The 19,957-nt window shown below is 34.3% G+C and overlaps 1 protein-coding gene across 1 annotated transcript in view; it reads left to right on the forward strand.

Annotated features, from left to right (window-relative positions):
• The window catches only part of LOC121416066 (uncharacterized protein KIAA0825 homolog), a 31,111-nt gene extending 11,767 nt beyond the window's left edge, over positions 1 to 19,344 (forward strand). Inside the window, exons 7-25 of the mRNA XM_041609511.1 lie at positions 103 to 261; positions 2,443 to 2,624; positions 2,969 to 3,122; positions 4,639 to 4,682; positions 5,509 to 5,652; positions 8,087 to 8,232; positions 9,409 to 9,559; positions 10,142 to 10,332; positions 11,083 to 11,430; positions 11,931 to 12,021; positions 12,477 to 12,643; positions 13,683 to 13,790; positions 14,173 to 14,312; positions 15,063 to 15,220; positions 15,868 to 16,015; positions 16,305 to 16,407; positions 17,003 to 17,106; positions 18,022 to 18,068; positions 18,891 to 19,344. Of these exons, the coding sequence (XP_041465445.1) occupies positions 103 to 261; positions 2,443 to 2,624; positions 2,969 to 3,122; positions 4,639 to 4,682; positions 5,509 to 5,652; positions 8,087 to 8,232; positions 9,409 to 9,559; positions 10,142 to 10,332; positions 11,083 to 11,430; positions 11,931 to 12,021; positions 12,477 to 12,643; positions 13,683 to 13,790; positions 14,173 to 14,312; positions 15,063 to 15,220; positions 15,868 to 16,015; positions 16,305 to 16,407; positions 17,003 to 17,106; positions 18,022 to 18,068; positions 18,891 to 19,259 (2,954 nt within the window). The 3' untranslated portion in view covers positions 19,260 to 19,344. The remainder of the gene's footprint in view (positions 1 to 102; positions 262 to 2,442; positions 2,625 to 2,968; positions 3,123 to 4,638; positions 4,683 to 5,508; positions 5,653 to 8,086; positions 8,233 to 9,408; positions 9,560 to 10,141; positions 10,333 to 11,082; positions 11,431 to 11,930; positions 12,022 to 12,476; positions 12,644 to 13,682; positions 13,791 to 14,172; positions 14,313 to 15,062; positions 15,221 to 15,867; positions 16,016 to 16,304; positions 16,408 to 17,002; positions 17,107 to 18,021; positions 18,069 to 18,890) is intronic.
• The last annotated feature ends 613 nt before the right edge of the window (positions 19,345 to 19,957 follow it).

Here is a 19,957-nt window from a genome sequence, read left to right on the forward strand (position 1 = left end):
CTGCACAGGCAGAAATAATTGATTTCTGTTTTTTTTTACTTGCTGTATTGTATTTCATAGATAGCATTTCAAGTGTCTCTTATTCACCCATTTTTCAAATAGATTCTGTGCTGATGAGCCTTGATGACATCAAGCATTACATAATGATTGTAGCCCTTCTACATGACCTAAATCAACGACTATGTCAGCTATCCCAGCATGCAACATGGGAAGGAGCACCTCTCTTTAAACCACAGATCCATAGCAAGGGAAACCTCAGAGGTCAGTGACCTTCTTATATTCCATTTCTCAACATTCAAAGCCTGTTATGGTAAAATATCAGCTAGTGCTGTAGCCGAAAAGCTGAACCGAACGAAAGTTTGCTGAACTTGGCACTTCCGAACTGGTTTGAACCGGACCAAACCAAAAACAAAGGCCTGGTTCCGTGGTTCGGTATAACAAAATTTAGTCACATTAATTTTACCGAATGATAATGCATAACACTAGCTGGAAGGGACTCCATATATTGAAGTATGAAATAAAAAATATTTTTATTGGTTAGCGATCGTGCAAAATAAGAATTCCACACCAAATATTTTTAGACTCCACTATGAAATCTTCTCTCTCGTCTTTGATTGAATTGTTATCAATTTCAGAAGTTTTTATAGACATGAATATATTTTTTTCTTCATAAAATGAGAGGAGATTTGAAGCTAAACTCGGTATAAAAGTGTGGTTAAATTACGTATTGCCGTAATCGATCATGATAGTAATTGGTCATAATCGTTTGTATTTAACAAAAGAAAAAGAAGACATTATTTGATTCCTTGTTACTGACAAAGTAATGGTTAAGTATATATTTCACCTTCTGAAATGCCCATATTGATATTAATTAACCAAAATAAGTAAAGAAGAGATGAGGGAATGAGGGTAGAAATAAAATGTTAAAGAACAGGAAAGTTAAAAAAAAATTCTAAGCAAATCAACGCATGTTTCCTGATCGCGTTCCGGAAATAGTTGATATAGAAAGCTGAAACAGGAAGTCCGAACAACCAGCTCTCAGCTGCTATTATATTGGTTAAATTCATATTCCGAATTTGAAATGTTTTTCATCATCATCATCATCTGCTATAATCTTCAAAGGGCTCTGCAGCCTATCTTGAAGATGAGATTAAACTTGGACGCATGTTATGACGAGGAGTGAGGGATATTTTCAAGGTGATTTGGCAGGAGCTTTTGGAAGCTGTCAAGCAAAACTGCATTTACTTTTTGAAGAGGGAGTTTATTACATTCAGGGACAAATCTTTGGGCAAAGGCAAATTTGTCAGTATTGCCTCTTGGACGATAGTGATTTTTTCCATGGTCATTATTTTCTAAAGAGTGATTTAATCTGGTCAATTACTGAAAATGAAATGATAAATTATCAGCCCTATCTTGGTTCTGAAGATCAAGTGATTTCACCCTAGTACAGTCCCATGTACTTCTTTTCGTTTTGAAAATGTGTTTGAAGTCAAGTAGCGTCGATCTTTCAGAACAAAGAATCTACTGATATTTAAGATCATTTTAGAGTAATTAATTGACCAGATTAAACCAGTTTTCAGAAAATATTGGACTTTCTAAAACATTTCATATTCTTTGGAATATGGATTTTACCAGTATAATAATAGTTGAGTGGAGGTTGTTTGTCTACTGTTTCGACTTTCCGATCGGAGAAGCTGCGTTTGCAATGACATTGTAATCAATCATAAACATATCTACATGAAATAATCCTGAAAAAATTCTGTCCTTTGAAATTCTGTTTCTATCCTGATTCTCTTGTTTTCAATGCTTTTTCTTTGGTATTTTTAATTGATTTTGAAAATGAAAGCAGAAATGACCTTTGTTACAAGAAACTGGTTGTGGGTTGGCGATCCTTTATTTTATATGTTTATTATTTAATTTGGCATACATTGTCTAACCCCAACCGAACTAAAGTCCAGAAAAAAATTGCCAAACCAAACCAATCCCGAACATGACTTGCATCACTAATGTTAGCCTTAATTATGGATCTTACAAAAGTTAAATAACCTTACTGGTAATTGTAAACTTTCCCTATTTAAATATCATATTTCACAAAATGTATTTTATGATTATCTTTCATTTTCATCAGGCAATTAACTCAACTTTGTAAATAAATAATCCTGAATAATATTGATATTTATGATTCGTGATAAATGTTAAAGTCAGTAGGATTTAATCCCACGATGAGAAATGATACCACAAAGGTTATTAGAAGCCTTGGAAACATTGATCCTAATTACCATTTTCCTTGGAGAGGACTTTCAGTTGTCTGTCCTCTGGTTGCTTGTTACAAGTATTCATGCTTTCTTATCAATGAGGTAATAAAAAAAATAACCACCACCAAAATACTGGTATGGCACTACATTGATGTTATGCCTTGTTAATTTCATTATTTTCCTAAAGGTGTATTGAAGCACAATCGTGATGGAGGACCATTGCGAGATCCCAGGATGCCATCAGAGCACACTGGCCGAGGGGTTCTACCAGAGGCTATCCCGCCACCGTTTGGTGTCATGCCTGGGATGGTTGGCTCTGATTATGGAGGAAGAAGGTCCAGCCCTGTCTTAGAAAGTCCCTCACATCAGGTGAAAAACAATCTATTTTTAAAAATATTTATTGTACCTTCGGAAAACTACAATGGAGTCAGACTTATTTAGGAATTATTCTTTTCTTCTTGTATAGCAATGAACGTCTCCTGATAGTTGAATTTACATTGGAATGGGACGATAGTGAAGTGACTTTCAGTAAATTCCTTTGGTGTGTTTATATTTTGAAGATATTTAATGACGAAGATGAAAGTAAGAATTCTATAGTAGTGTGGACTGGCATTCTTGTTCGTCTGGACTATTTATTTCGGCAAATAAGAGTAGAAATTGTTTCGAATTCCGCTGATGATTTTCATTGTTTCCCCTTTCTCGTATAAATACAGCGAAGTAAATGGAACTGGTCAAGTGTAGTGGAGAATATGACTAGCCTTGTGATAAGAAGCATCACTAAGATATCTGAAGATATGATGAAGGCTAGCTGTTCAGAAGAAGAGGATAAAATGAAGAAGGAGAAGAAAGTTCAGGCTGTAGAATGTGGTAAGTGTTTGATATATGCTGTATACGTTTTAATTTTGCAAGGGTTTTGTTTTCGTGAATTTTGCCAATTGCTGAGCAGCCGCAGATTTAACAATACCCCAAAATATTGGCACATTTGGGAAGAAATACCTAAGTACCCAACAGCAAGGCGTAGGTATTTATAGCTTGCTTCGTGGTCAAGCACATGTTATATTCATCTCTATATGTACATGAAATAAGGTTTGAAAAAAATGGTATTCATCAAGTCAGTTAGAATTTCACCGTCTTAATTCACCTGTTCACCTTAAACAAAATTAGAGCCTAAATCCAATCATAACATTAATTTCATATAATAAATTAATAGCAATAGTCATTCACTTTATGTGACTGAACAGTGTGTTTTTCAGGACATTCATTATAGTGTCATCTGATTGACTCTGTATGCATGTGTTAGTTCGGATGAGAAGTAGATTTTGGGATTACAGGTCAAAGTCAAGGGGTCATTATTTGCAAAGTTAAGGAGTTAGATATGTCTTTTATTCTTGGTCTGGCGATGACAGAGGCATGAATCATGACTGCATGATACAAGAATCCATTTGGTTGAATATTCAGCTGATATATAAAAATAGCAAAATGATTTGTACTTTATAATCACAAATCAACACTGCCGCTTTTTGAATTGGGTAATGCAGGCGAGACTGCCGGGGGCAGTCTACTTGTTTATGAATTACTATTGCCTTGAATCCATTGCTTATATATGTCAGTGTATTATATAAAAAAAGTATGGCCCATATTTTATGTTCTAACAAAACATTGTGATGCTTCATTTGGTTTTGTTGACGACTTTGTAAATAATGAAAACAAAAGCAGTTTTCATTTGAGAAACCATGCATGAAAGGACTAGGTCACAATAGGAAGGTTAATTTGATTGTAGGTCACTTCAAAGATAGTATAACAGAATTAGATGATCCAACGTCATTTCAGTATACACCACTCACCATATAAATACTTTAATTATATTAGCCTCAGTGTTTTTGCAGCTTCGTTTCTCCCTTTCAGTTTATTTGTTCAAGTTAAAAAAAAATCTGTATTTAATCACATATCTCAGTATTTTAATTTTCAATATTTCAGTATTTCAAAATTTCTCTACACATAATTTGAAGTACTATATTCGTACTCTTTACTGTTTGTAGTATAATTTGGTACTATAATTGAATTATATGACTTCAGGTGTATACGAAAAAGAATGTAAATTGGAAGAAAATAAATGTTTACTTGAAATGAAATCAAATACATGTAATACTCCTGAACATTTGTTATTACCACAAGAAGATACTGGGGAGCATTTCATGTACATTGTAAGAGCTTGTCGGGCTATTTACATGTAATCTGACAGTTTACATACTAACAGTGATTCTAAGCCAATCTAATATCATGGAAAGTCCGCCATCTTGTCAGATAAAGATGTTGATGAACTGCTCTCCCGATTTGAAAAGGCAAACACCTATAAAAGTACTGTTCATATATTTTTTTTCAGATGTTTCCAAAGGTCTTTTATCTCAACCATATATGATATGTAAGGTAAGAAAATAAAGAAACATAATTAGCAATTGTTCACTCAAGGTTATTCTATCCATGTTCATATTATTTCTCACACTTTATATGTCATTGGTTTAGTATTATGGGGGATGGGGGCAGGGGCTGACCACCACCTCCTAAAAAATGAAACATAAATGAAACAATAAGAGCATAACAAAGATAGGGTATGAGTCTTGCAACACTATAGTATCCATATTATTCAATTGAGAAAAAAAAGGACAACTATTTGTTTGTGTTGCTCCTGCCTCATTGGTTTCAATTCTCTTTTATATTTGAAGAAAGGTTATTTCTTCACATAAAGATATTTTATGCATATGAGCTATAGTACTGGTAATATATAAAAATAATAGAAACCAATATAAATATTTGAAGTTGTACATGTAGCATCTATTGGCAATGGGTTTTTTTTTATTTGTGAAAGTCAGTACTTGAAAATGATACCATTAAAAACATTATTTTGTTTTTTACAAAGTAGATGGACATGATTTTCCTCATTCAAAATCAAATTATATGAAATCATACATTGCTAAAGAAAAATGAAATTCTTTCTAATAATATTTTGATATTTTCTGTTCCAGTTCAAAGTATAGTCATTTAAAACACTCTCCTGCTCTATAATGACCACCTGACTATAATCTACCTGTCTCTCATGGCGGCAATTATATTTTTCCTGTAAATATGGATTTTTATTCATGAATATTGATATATTGAAAGGAACCTTTCCATAAAGACCACTTTCCCACTTATGCTCTCTTTATAGACAGGTTTTAGTTTGTAAATCTATAATCTGATTTCTTTTTGCTTTTAGAGTGCATCTTTAGCAACAGACTTCATCAGCTCTGTGTTGTCTTTGGTGATGTTAGGAGTAGATAAAGTGCTTCAGCCAGTTAGAGCTGGTGTATTAGAAATGATGAGTTCATCAATCATGGAAGTCTACCAGCATCTTACAAAGGTTAGTGTCCTCGTGAGTGTTTCATGAAGAAATTTATCAGTTTTCCTTGTAAAAGGTGCTGAAATTATTGCATCTGATTGGCTAGCAGAAAGTTTGTCAGTTTTGATACATCCCAAGGGGAAAAAAAAGAGATAGTCATTTTGAATGCTGTCAAAAGTTTCTCCATGGCACTCAACAAAATGACTTTGCACTAACTTTTTGAAAGAATTTCACTGGTAGTCACTGGTTGGCAGTCTTTCATTACATTGCTACCCAAACAAGGTCTCTTTAATACTGCTGCAATGTTGTTGTTTTATGCCTGATTTCCTATTGAATTTGTTGTGACATATCTGAATGAGCCTCCCATGGACTGTTTATTTAACACCATAAACTTTTTTTTTATCTTTGGATGGATTATTTTGTCATACAGAAATTGTTTATGTGCTTCATTGAGAACTAACCATGCATACTCCATTGAAAATGGTAGCCCCTTTTCATTCAATATCAAGTGGTTGTTACACTTCATTAAGTATTATTGTAATCAGTACTTCAAAAGCATTTTAACCTTTTTTTGATTCCTGCCTTCCTGGTTGAATTTATGGTTTACGTGGCATTGATGTCAATTGAAAGCTTGCTAGATTTGTGTAATTATCTTATTCATATGTTAACCATTGTCCATTTTTTTGGCTAAATTACTTGCAATAAATTTTTGCTTGTAAACAAATTGCAATTTTTTTATAACAGAACTATGTCATGTCTAGGTAGTTTATATATTGATTTAAGTAAACAGAGTAAGATAAAACTACACCGATGTAGTACACACACATAAACGTCATCAAATCAATGTAAAATAATCAAATTACATGTATATTTGTAGCTTTGTTACTTCTCCAACTAGTAGTTATAGGCATAAGTGATTCAGCCAAGGGTTCTTCCACACAATTTTCTTTTTTTTAATTCTTTAGTTGATATTACTTACATGTATAACTATTTTTTTTTTGCTCCTGCATTTACTCCTTAAATGCGTGAAATATTTGACAAAGTCGTTTTTTTACACTTGAGTTTTTTATTCATTGAATGTTTGAAGGTTTTAATATCATAACAATATGAATTTTCATGCGCAATATCAAACACAGAAAATAAATGAGTTCATGTAGGTGTCTTTTCAAGTTTTCAATTGGTTTTGTTATGCTAAAATGATGGATCAGTATGGCAGTAAATTGTGCTTTTCTCATCAGAAAATGCTTATTTTATCTTTCTATATTTATGCCAATAAGCTTAATGATGGGTTGTACCTCAATTGATCCAAACAATCAAAGTTCTTTAACGTAGGACATTATTCTCATTGATAATGGATATATCAGTTATTTTTAATAGCCTTCTACATGTATCATGCCCCATAATCTATCAATAATTGTCCTTGTTTGTTAATAGGTTAATGGAGTATTTCCAGAATAGCATACATGTTGATAACTGATTAGCCTTAAACAAAATATGCTGCTGTAAAGGTCATGTATCGCTGCATTTTAATGAAGACAGTATTATGAGAAATCATTTCAGTTACTATTGATAAAGAAAGTAGGAGATCTAGTTTCAGGTCACACTACATGTCCTGGTAGGAACTGAGCCAAATGTGGTTTTAAATGTACTATACATTGCTATGAATCAATGCTATGTTCCAATGAGTATCTAGCCAACACTATGGTATGGAGGTTTTGATGAACCAAGGTCAGGTCTTAATAGGCATTGATGATTGGCTATGGATGATTAGTAGACTGTTCATCCGTCACATTTTTTTTGTTCACTGAAGCCTCTGGAGCGTTCAGACAGAACATATTGGAAACAATTTAGTAATTAGACATGAGAGGTTAGTGAGTATAGGAGGATAGGATAATTAGGAAACGATCAATGAGGGCATTCTTAAATAATTGAATGGTTAAAGGTTTGACAAGTAGAGGGAGATGTGTATCTATATGGAGAGAAAGGTGTCATGCAGGTAATGAATTGACAAAAAGAGGGAAGGGAAGGCAAATGAGGAGAGGGACCGATGAGAAGAAGAGTGGCTTACATAGAGAGAGATTGAGGGATAGAGACAGAGCCAAGTAGTACAGATTTTCCGTATTTTGTACTGAAAAATAAGAATACTGATGGTGTTATGCAAAATACTGATTTCTCAAGTTTCAGTTTTATGTATTGTCCTATGGTATTTCTTTGAAAATACTGATTTCCTCACCAAAATAATGATTTTCAGCTTTTAAATTACTGAAATTTTCTTGTTCAGGTTGGCAGCTCTGAAGAGAGTGTGTGTGAAAGAGAGAGAGGTGGGGGGGGGGGGGGGGGAGATCAGTTGTTGTGAAAAGAAGATTGGAATTGAACATTATGATCAAGTAGTCTGTTCATATACAAGTCAGGATGTCAGAATTCTGAATCTATATCACATTTTTTTTTCAAACAGTTACTTGAGATCTTCAACCAGAGCTCCAGCGAAAGTGGATCCATACAAGGTCACACCAGGGATCTCTGTGTGCTCCTGTCTTCATCGGTATGGCTCCAGCAGGAGCTCACTTCTTACAAACGTCTCCTTGGGGAGGAGGAGGCCAAGTATGTTGTATCTCTTGTTTGTTGTACCGTCAGAAAATAATCATTATAATATACATTTATATAATTCCATTCATATAGAAATAGTTTGCTTCCTTGCATGCTATTATTATCTTTATTCTGACTTGAGCTAATTCAAGCGCTCATTGCACTTGATTCACTATCCTGTTGGGTATCCATTCAACTCAGTGGGTTGAGTGCGGATGAATGTATTGCTGAATGGCATAAATGCCATAATTATGACTCTAACCATGAGCCTCTGTTTGAGTATAGCAGTAAAACCACTTCACAACATTGGTTCTATGAAAACTTTTAGTATGGTTTAGATTTGAGAGAGGTTGCAAGATAGGGGTTGATTGAAGTATATAGCCCACGTACCATTTTGTGTAGTTTCTAGTTAGACTGTACCCATTTCATCTATTATCCACTGAGATTGAATACCACTTATTAGTTTATGTTATAAGATGTTCATTAACCAAATTTTTGTTTGACAAAGTGCAAGAAGTAAGTAGATGAAGTTAAAATGATACCATCTGTGCATGAGACTAAATGACAGTTAGCCCAGTTACTATAACACTAAATGGAGGTTGGACCAAGTGAAAATTGCAACAAACTGATACATACAGCAGGCATAACCACCATGCAGACCTGCCAACCAGTACGTTTTTGCAACCAAAATACGGCAGTACCTTTTTTCTTTAAAAAATACGTTTTTGTAAACAGTTTTTTTTTTATTCTTATTTTTTTACAAAATTGTAACTTATTGAGAAAAATCATCTCTATATGTCTCTATTTCATAAAACTTACACAAATATGGTTATTAGATCATTGTAATTTCAGGTATCTTGTTTTTTTTCTCAATCATTTGTTAAAACCAAAGTGAGATACATGTATACACATGTTTTTTTTTCATATGCAAGAGCAGTGCACATTTTAGCTTGCATGCAGCTTGAGTGCCGCTATGAGCGAGTGCGCCACCCATTTTATTATGAAATACACTTTTTTTATCACAGAATACAATTTTTTATTCTTAGAGGATGGCAGGTCTGACGATGGTGTTTATATCATTGGAAAATTAGACCTTCTGTTTAATAGTAGAACATGTAGACCCATGTGACTTAACAGCCACTGTGTTGGTCTTCCCATTTCTACAGTGGAATTATTTGTTTTTGATTTCAGACGTTTCTTTGGTGGTGTTGAGAAGCAGCTGAGTCAGCTAGAGACAGTAGTGCAGCAGCAGATAATATCAAGTCATGTCATGGTGGTCTCGACGGTCATCTTACAAGATGCCGAGAGTCACAACTGGGCTGACCAAAGGCCTTTCTTTGAGGTGAGAGAATACAGCGGATGCATCCAAATTTATCCAATGTAACTTGATGGTTATGCTTGGTTATGCATTTTTGTGAAATCGCTAAAAGAAACCAATGAAGAATAATCATGCATTTTTTAGGTGAGCTCTTATGAATGATCAATATCATCACTGATTAGCCTCCATATGGCCCATAACCTAAAGCTTAGTGACTGATCATGGAGTTGGTTTTTATGCATGGAGTTGGTTTTTATGCATGATCATACACGATGATCAGTGAAATAGAGGAGGTGCCATGGCCGAGTGGTCCAAGGTGACTGGCTATACATGGAAAGTCCGGTTTTCGATCCCAGGCCGCGGCACCTATGCCCATGAGCAAGGCATTTAATCTACATTTCATCCTGCTTTCAAATATACATTATTGCCTTTTGGTAACTACATATAGGTGTGAACTTGTTTAAAAAAAAAAATGAAATCAAAGTCGGCCCCACAATCAATACCTAAGCCTTTTGTTACGTGGCCCTGATCATCAATTATTTCTTTGTTATTACAACACTGGATTTGAGCATTAATCTGGAAGTAAGGTTTCTCCTTTTTTTGTAGGATGAACGATGTTCCTATTCCGTTCAGATGTGGCATCTTTACCTTCAGCGTCTTCAACATGAGCTGTTCACAGTATGCCCTCCATCTCAATCACAACAGATCTTTGCCTCTGTCCTCAGTGAATCTATCACCCTACTCTCATATCGATACAACAAAGGAAAGCCTTCTTACAAGAGAACTCGCCAATTTAGGTGAGTTCCCATGTTTGGGTCAACTCTATAAAAACAAAAGAAGCATTTTGCTACTACTATCCAGTTCTTCCTCTATAAATGTTATCCCCATTTACAAGAGTGATAACAAAGATTATGATGTGAAGCAGCTATATGTGTATGTTTTGATTCATAGGGTCCACAGTTGTTTGTCCCGTTATATGAAATTGTAAAAATTATAAAAATGATTGTAATTGTAGCTACCACAGAAACTTTGATTTAGTTAATTATTGCCCTTGATGGCAATGTTACAATTGATTTCAAGTTTTATGCATTGAGGCCCAGGCAGGTTCCATTAAGCTGTTTGTAAAGTTATTATGATTTTACTAACAACTGAAATATATGTACAAAGTATTAAAGTTTAAGCCCATAGTTTGTCCTTACCATTACACCAAGGGGTCACCCTATTTCTGAAAATTTTATTTAAGTTGCTGCAAATACAACTTGATCTGCAAAAAAGTCAGTTGTTCTTTGACCTTTGCTAATGCAGTAACAAATAGTTCATACAAACATGTTTGGCATCCATTTTCTAGTAAATAAATTTGTTTATAAGCTATGTATAACTTTAGAAATATTTTTGCAAAACACCTCCATGGATGCATTCCAAAACTAGCACTTTGCATTGTGTACTAATATGCTATCCCTCAATGTTATTGAGTCCTATTGGATGGAAGAATAATTCTATATCAAAATGAATTTACCATATTCTTTTTCTTTATTTTTGATGTGCAGGGCTGATATCACATCGGTTCTATTGACAACCCTCACACATCTATGGTCTGCCTGTAGTACCCCTCAACAGCTGGTCTCGCCCCAATCCCTACTCTCCTCCACCCCTCACTACCCCCTTAACTCATCCCTTCTCAACATCCACAATTCAGCCTCCTGCCTATTGGGGGCCCTGGCGGTGGTGACCTCGCCCCTCTCAGATCTCTATAAGATCTACAAGAAGGGTTATCAGAAAAAGAGTGTTACACATCGCAGTACGGTGGACAAGGAAGGGGCGGGGTCTATGGACTGTGATCAGAGGGTGTGGCTTGCATGGATTAGACCCGCCCTGTTTGAGCAGCTAGAACAAGGGTAATACTTGAATTGTGTGTGTGTTTTGTGATTTAATTCACTTGAGTTTAGATTAATGTTGCTATGCTTAGAGAAAGGAACCAGGGGATTGATGTGTTATATTCATGTCCAAATGATGTTGTTAGGATAGCGCTTTACTAATGGATAGATACACAAAGCAAATTGATTTGGTTTTAACCGTGAATTAATATATTATTGAGCTACATGTATCATGTCTCTTCATTAATTTCTTGAACTTTTATAGAGATAGAGTGAGAAAAGAGGATGCACAGAACAAAGGTTAATGAAATTTAGTTTTCATTGGGTGACCATAATAATCATGATTAGAATCAATATAAGGATGAGGTTCTTATAATGGATTAGCAAGATAACATCATGGTGAGTAGTTAGAAGATTGACAAAGTGTTCGTAAAAAAAGAAAAGGCAATATGTTATGGAAAAATAGAGATGATGGCACTTTTCAGATTTTTGAAAATTTTCTGATCTTACTCATATTCAAGATGGAATTTCCTACCCGACAAGATTGCATCATTCATCTTGCTGAAACTCCTCGCTAACCAACCAGCTCTTAATGATGTTCTTACTCTGCAGGTATGCTAATAGTCTAAACTTGAGTTAACGAGCAATAAGTATTACATTGAGTTTTTCTCTTGAAAAATACCCATTCTAGATCTATGTATAATGAAAAATGTATTTTACACTACACAATTTTGTAGGTCAGATCTTGACAGAAAATGAAGAAAACCTGAAAATTTTCAGGAGGAGACATACAGAGGGTTGTCTAAAAAAAGCATACCTATTTCTAACAACATTGCCAATTTGAGGATTATTACAGAAATTCATGTGACATTTAATGCTTTCATAAATTTTTCATTTTGTGACATATTTCACTGGATTATTTTCCTTCTGATTTCTATCTCTTTCTTTTCATTAAAATAGATTTTTACCAGATGGTTTTCCCTGTTTATTGTGAATTACCAATTATTATGAAAGCATTAATTATTATGAAAGCATTAATAAAATACCTTTTTTCTGGTACATCTCAGACTCTGCTCTCTCGAGATGCTCTACTAGCCACACTAATGATGTCAAACACTGGTGCTTCAGTGAGATATGAGCTCTCCTCTATCCTACAGCCTCTCATTGATGTCTTAGTTCTCTGTTCTGATCACCCTACAACTCTTGGCTCAGTTCTTATGGCTGTCATTGAAAAGTAAATCACCCTTTTTTTGCATCCAATCCAGTTTAATCCATGGAGTATTTGCTCCTTTTCTTCTGGTTACAAAGCATTTCACAACCTGCTCCACTAGATATACTATAGGCCCGAGTCATGTCAGAATATTTTTGTTCCGGAATCTGCTGGTGTTGCGCTGGCAGGAATCCAGTATCCCAATAAATGAATTCACTAACAGGGAAATAAAAAGAAGTCACAGATTATACATTATTGATTTTATTTTTAAACAATCATTCATTAAAAAGAAGAAAAATAATAAGAAAACAGGAAAAACTTGCAGATGTTTATGTGGCCATCTTTTTTAAAACGAACACTCATAAAAAAAAAATATGAGAAGACAGGGGAAAAAAACTTGCCGATGTTTATGTGGCCATCATATTCTCTGTTAGTAGCTAAGCTATGAGACGCATTTAGAGTCAGTCACCCTCTATATCCGTCTCGTAACAAAACTGGAATTCGCACACATTGGACGGATTCAGGTATTCTGTCCGTTCCAACCCAGGCCTAATATACACGGTAGATTATTCTTCTTTCAGGATTCATGTTTAGTGTTTCCTAATTGGGGTTTCCCCCACACTGCAAACTACTCCAATTTTATATGCATTGGTTAGGAGTTATGTGTGCCAATCACGGCACCGTAAAAAATCTTGAAAGGTGGCTTGAAATATGTTCAATTACTCGGCCATATTCACAAATTCATAAGTAAAATTCTATGTGAGGTATTTATATCTCTAACTCAATTGTTGAATTTTTACGCTGATTTTCTACTAATTCACCAGAACCACTGCTTTGAGATAAAGAATGCTATTTTGATTCATACATGTTGCTCTGAAATTATATGAAATTTAATAGTTACCATAGTACACCTGCTGACCAATGGGTAATATGAAATGAAAATGGGAATTTTTAAATTCTTACAAATTCCAAACTTGTGCAAACTTTTTCAATTCAGTTCTGGATTTTTTATCTCTTATATTAATGGAATCATTGAAATCTTTTTTTGCTTTGTTCATTTCAGACAAGACAATTGGCCGATGTTCCGATATGATAGCCTTCCAGGCAAGACAACATCTGTACCTGATTGGTTGCTCTGTCTGTTTACTGTTCTCAGACCATTCATCCACAGGTAAGAAGAAGACAGAGGTTGGATGTTTGTTTACATTACATTTAATTAAGAAAAGAACCTTTTTCAGTAGATGATAATTACATCAAGAATGGGATTGGAAAAAACAACACATGTAGGAGCTTTACATTTCCTAACAACAAATTATACATTTACATAATTTGTACTAAAAAGAAGGTGTGTTTTCAGGCTCTTCTTGAATACATATTGATTAATTTATTTGAACAGGCTTTTGGTTTAAAAAAGTATTTTTGACTGTACTGCAATTAAATGAACATATACAACTAAATGTCTGAAATTCATTCTTAATATCTCACTATTCAATAATGATTAAAGATAAATATATTTTCTTGTTAATGTTTTTTGTTATTATTTGCTTGTGTAGAGGAGTATTAGAGGCTGGTGAAGTGCTGATGAAACCAAGAGTTTACAGTGAGACCAGTGGATTCTTAGAGACACTTGGAGAGCTCCCTTGTGGATGTCGTCCAAAACACAGGACCACAGGAACAGCTTCTCACAAACAAGGTATGATGGTCTGATTTCAGTTCCTAAAGTGCAGAACAGCCAAATGTTAATTATTTACAAAAAGGTTTCAAGAAAAATGTTTTTTTCTAACAATGGTTATACTGTGCATGTCTATTGCGGGAAAGGGAGAATGCTGTTTTACACTACATGTATATGAATGCGTAGGTATACATCGTTTATACAGCATAGCAGTGTATTTAAAGAGATGGTCCAGGCTGAAGATATTTATGTCTCAATAAATAGAGTAAAATTCATAGAACAAAGTGCTCAAAGTGATCAAAATCGGATAACAAATAACGAAGTTATTGAATTTTAAAGATATGCATTGTTACGGTGAAACAGTTCTAGGCATACATGTATCTTCATGAATATTCATTACCTGAGCTGATGATGTCATATCCCCACTTGATCTTTTTATTTTATTATGTGAAATTTGGTTTATTTAACAATTTTCTACCCAAAACTAAAACAATTGGATTGACAACTGATTATGTGCATGAGTTATTTATTTTTCCAATTTTGATGAAGTTTTCAGCATATTGGTTTGTGAATTTATTTAGATGTAAATATTGTCAGCCTGGACCATCCCTTTAAAATCAAGAAAAAAAATTGTATCATACCATGTAGCCAAGATGTGTTTAAATCATGATCTCTTTAGACCAAGTATTAGTGGTATTAAAAAACTGTATTACACCACCTGTTCTTGTTTATCTATCTCAAGATATATATCATTGTGTATGTTTCTTACAGAGAAAGATACCATGTTTGGAGCACTGAAAGCAATACTCAGATGCATTGCTGAGGATCTAATCGCTCTGCCAACCACTCTAAAGGTTTTCTTCTTCTTACTTCAAGAAAGACTCCAGAGCAATAGTATCAGATCCTGCCATAACTGTGTGGCTCTACAGGTAATGCTCTCATTAAACCACTTTTCTACTTTTATACTGGAACTGGAAGATGCCACTAGAGTTTTTTTTCTAAAGTCTGTAGGAATTACAGAATTCAATAGTAGTAATATTGATATTTGTATTTTATTTAGCATTACAATGAAAGCAATTGACATGAAATCATACCAAGAGAAAATGGAAAAGAGGATGCTTAAGATAGAAGCCCAGGTTGCCCGGGAAAGAAAAAAGAAATAATTGCGATATGTGTTGTTTGGTAATTTCCATGAATGATTACTCTGATTGATCAATCCTTTTTTTTTCAATCTACTCTGTCTTGATTCCAGTCAACTTATTGTTTGAGCCACCATTCTATCTGTTGTTATTGTATTATTTGTCTGTTCGTGTTTGTTTATACCCTTGTGCTAGTAAATATGTCGTTTTTGAATACGGAATATGAATAAACCAAATCTAGTAAAATCAAATTAGTGTAGAAGTATTCCAAACACTGTGAAGGCCACAGTGCCAGCCGGATTACTCCCTAGGGTGCGGAATGTGTAATATGATTTTTGTTTCCCTTTATGAACAATGTGCCACATGATGATCAGCATCATTATCATTGTTGATAATGATAATGAATATAATAATGATTGTTATTAAATGTATCTCAGATTATTGGAAGCTGTGTGTACGCTACATTGAGTGATGAGCAGGAAGTCAGGAGGATTGTGGGAGATTCTGTACCAGAGGCTATTATTAAGAAGTTTTCTCAGCTTGGAGATTATACCTTCCTTTCTTTGACTGCTACATCAAACCATGGTAAGCTATTTTTATTACTCATTGTCATCAAACTGGGATATTGATAAATACATAAAACATTGAAACAGAGGGTTAAAATAGAGTGTTAAGTGGGTTAAGCTGTCTGTAAATAAATATCTTTTTTAGCTGCCCACAATTTTTTTTAAATACTGTAAATTTTGTGATACAAGGTTTTAACAGCCCAGCAAGAGTATGCTAAATTTTAATGTTTTGTCAAATTAGATGTGCAAAAAAAAATTAAAATAGAAAGTAGTTACGATTACTGATGATTTGAATCATTCTCTTATAGGAACACAGGAGAAGTTACCTAACCCTCTACATACCTTCATCAATCTAAACTCTGATTGGTTACAAGAACAGATTGATATCATCATAGATCACCTTGGAAATGAGTAAGTCTCTTTAGCACTGGGTTGTTTTCATTAAGCTTGTAAAAAAATACAAGAAAAGTAAAATGTTTAGAAATTGGGACATTTTACTATTAATAGCATTTAGATTTGTTATTAATAACAAACTTTATAAAATGGAACCCAGATTAATACATTTATTCATTAGTTGGAGTGCACTCCGCAAATTGGCAACAGCATTTCCAAATCAGCCAATGATTTTGCTATACTGTCCTAGTTAGTAATGAATTCCCTGCTACAAAAGTAGCCTGAAATATTACCACAAGTTATGTGGATATCAATTAGTACTAGTATATAAAATGCTACGTGATAACATACAAATAATTCATTAGATAGATTCAACAAGGCAATAGCAATGGTTTCAGAAATTTATACTCATCACGTAATTACTCCAATTTTCAATACAGGTTTATGTACATTATTTGGTTTATGAAATAATGATATATACCCTTATTATGTGATAATTATTCTTGTCTCAACACCAAGGCCCAGTCATAAGGAAATCTTTGGCCATAAAGAGATCTCACATGGCAAGCAGAGTGATTGTTTGATAATCTTGATATTGGTTTTTTTTTTTCAGATCACTTGGTGATCTCACCAACTACAACTGGGATGAATCTAGTCTAGGTTTTGTAGATGATTACTACAAAGTGCAAGCTGACAATGTCAACAGGATGAAAGATGGTATGTATTCAAGAATTGATAATAATAATATATAGCATTTATGAGGCGCCGATCTATGTAGTTGCCTATTCAGTGGCGCACTATATATTACCCCGGCTGTAGCTCCAGCTGCTAAAGGTGCTTGGTGCATTCAAGGAATTAATCCTGCCGGGTACCCATTTACCTCACCTGGGTCGAGTGCAGCACAGTGTGGATGACTTTCGTGCTGAAGGAAAACACGCCATGGCTAGGATTCGAACCCACGACCCTCTGTTTGAAAGGCGAGAGTCAGAACCACTAGACCACGACGCGCCCACAGCTATTAAATTACAACTATTTTTTTAAATCATACATAAAAAAAATGTCTTTTTATAGTATAATCAAAACAAGTTCACCCTGGTGTTGGTTTTAATAAGAGCAGAAAGCATTTGCGATGCATATTTATGAAGGTTTGTCCAAAATCCATAAGAGACTAACAGAGTGTAAGTTTAAATGTATTTTTGATGATGTGCCTCGAAAGTCAGTTTTAACATTGCACTCCTGTCTTTCTTCTTCTGTTCTGATTTATCTCCTTATATAACTCTCTCCTTCCCTTTTATTTGTCTTTCAGGCATGTTTTATGCAAACTTTTTTCTACAAAGATTCCCTCTTCTTTGATATATTTCCTACTATTCTTCCTTTTTGTTCATATCCACAACAAGCTTTTGCTTTAGGTCTCTCCACTTTTAAAGGAACACTCAAGATTGTTTTCGTTTTTGGTCTATACATATTGTAGTCATTTATACTATTTCAGGATGAGTTATATTGCTTTGTATTGTGATTAATTTGTGGAAAGTAAGTGAAATGGAAATAATTATTTTGTTTCACCTTATGGACTAGACATGAGTCCAGTTATTATGGGTTTACTCAAACTTGTTATCCTTCTTTTTTTATAAGGTGCTGCTGGACTTAAGAAAATCAGCATCCTATTCAGAAATAATCTGGTAAGACATTTTCATGTATTCATTACACTTGGGCAATTCCATAAAATAATCAACCTTCTTTTCATCTGACCTTTTCCCCTTCTCATTTTTACTTCACTACATGAACTGCCAGTTCCATCATAAAGAAAAATACACTCATACATATGAACTAAATAAACAGAGACCAATAATTTCAGGAAGAAGCCTAAATAGAGTAGAGGGTTGAAACGTACCATTGCCTGCATGGGAAAACTACTGTAATAATCATTTGAGCCAAAATATTTTACCGTTCTGTCCAAATGCATGCTTCATAAATTATATTTTTCATCTGACCCTTTTTATCAATGTATTTTTTTTCTTTACATATGTAAATCTTATCGTATTGCATTTCATACCTGAATTTGTCTTTTCAGTTTTGAAGTAAGCCCATAGTTTATGCACATTAAAAAAAAATACTCTTAGCAGAATCATTTTGTAACCTTGTTGGGGAAGAGGTCAAATTCATTCTTTTAAGATATATACTCAATATAGCATGACATGAAAGAATAATTTGGAAGATTAATGATAGTACTATGACATGGTTACAATGTAATAATGTCTAAATGATTTAGACAATGTATGACTTTCAGATATGTCACTTTCCAGACTAAGGCCTGAATTCAAACTTTTTCATCCATGAAGGAAAGATGTCATTTTAGATGATTTTCAGACTTGTTTAAATAAATTTTAAGTGAATTCCTGGACATTTCACCCCAAAACTCATTCTTTTTGCATTGACTTCAGTCTTTATATTCAAATGGGAATGTTCGTTTCATAACACTTCTGCTGCTGTTGTTGTTTTAGGCTTGGTTTCAGCATCATCTAGACATTCCTCCACTTCTACAGACCGACGAGACACTTACAATACCAATCTTCAATCCAGATACCACCCCAACGACACCTTCGGACATACCCACACCAATGTCATTCAACCCTCTCTTCTCTTTCAAACGGATTGATGATTCTCCCTTCAGTCATGAGACCATCGCTGAGTATCCATACGACTGGCCTAAACTCCTGCAGGCCGACCTGGGGCTGAGTGAAGCTGGTTTCCGTTCCCTTCTATCCCATCGTTTTGAGATGCAGGAAGATGCTAACCTAGAGGAGAGTGAACGCAAACCAGTCCGTGTGCTCAGATCCAAGTTTGACCTTGATAAAGGTGACCTGGTTTGAAGTCTTGTTAAAAACAATTTCTAAAAGTAAAAGAAAGATGTCAATGTGTTTTGATTTGTGAGGTTCAATGATGGAAAAATATATTTCAAAGTGATCAAAAATAAAATTTATCGCCGAAGAATTAGTTTATGTTGTTGGATTTTAGAATCACCAAAATTATCTCAAATCAAGTCTATGAGTCGCACGCATTGCAAAAGTGACTGTTGTCACTTGAAGACATGTAGATTTCAATATGTGTTGTTAACAGCTTATGACTATCAAAAGAAAATATAGCCTCATAGCTTGCCAGTATTTTAACATCAAAATGTATAGTATATTGTTGTACATTCACACTAACAAAAAATATTCTGCATATTTGATGTTTACTCTGTAAATAATAATTTCACTTTTGTAAAAATAATATATTTATTTGAAGATATTTTGAAATATGTTTTTTTAGATATTTAATGACTTAGTGACGACAGTCCTTTCAGGGCTACTCACATGTAAAATGTCAAGAGGTTGGGATCTCTGTGTTTCTGCAGACCCTTTATTTACATCTGGGGCCTGTAACACAAAGGTTAGCGATTAATCGCCAGTTGAAATGGCCTATGAAAATTGTTGTTGCATGTGCATTTCGCACAGTAGATTGACTAGGAGCCAATCAAAAATGTTCTTTTAAGTTAGCAATTAATTGCTAATCTTTGTGCTACTGGCCC

The sequence above is a fragment of the Lytechinus variegatus genome, chromosome 5 (genome assembly GCF_018143015.1).
Source record: "Lytechinus variegatus isolate NC3 chromosome 5, Lvar_3.0, whole genome shotgun sequence".
In the NCBI taxonomy this organism is placed as follows: domain Eukaryota; kingdom Metazoa; phylum Echinodermata; class Echinoidea; order Temnopleuroida; family Toxopneustidae; genus Lytechinus; species Lytechinus variegatus.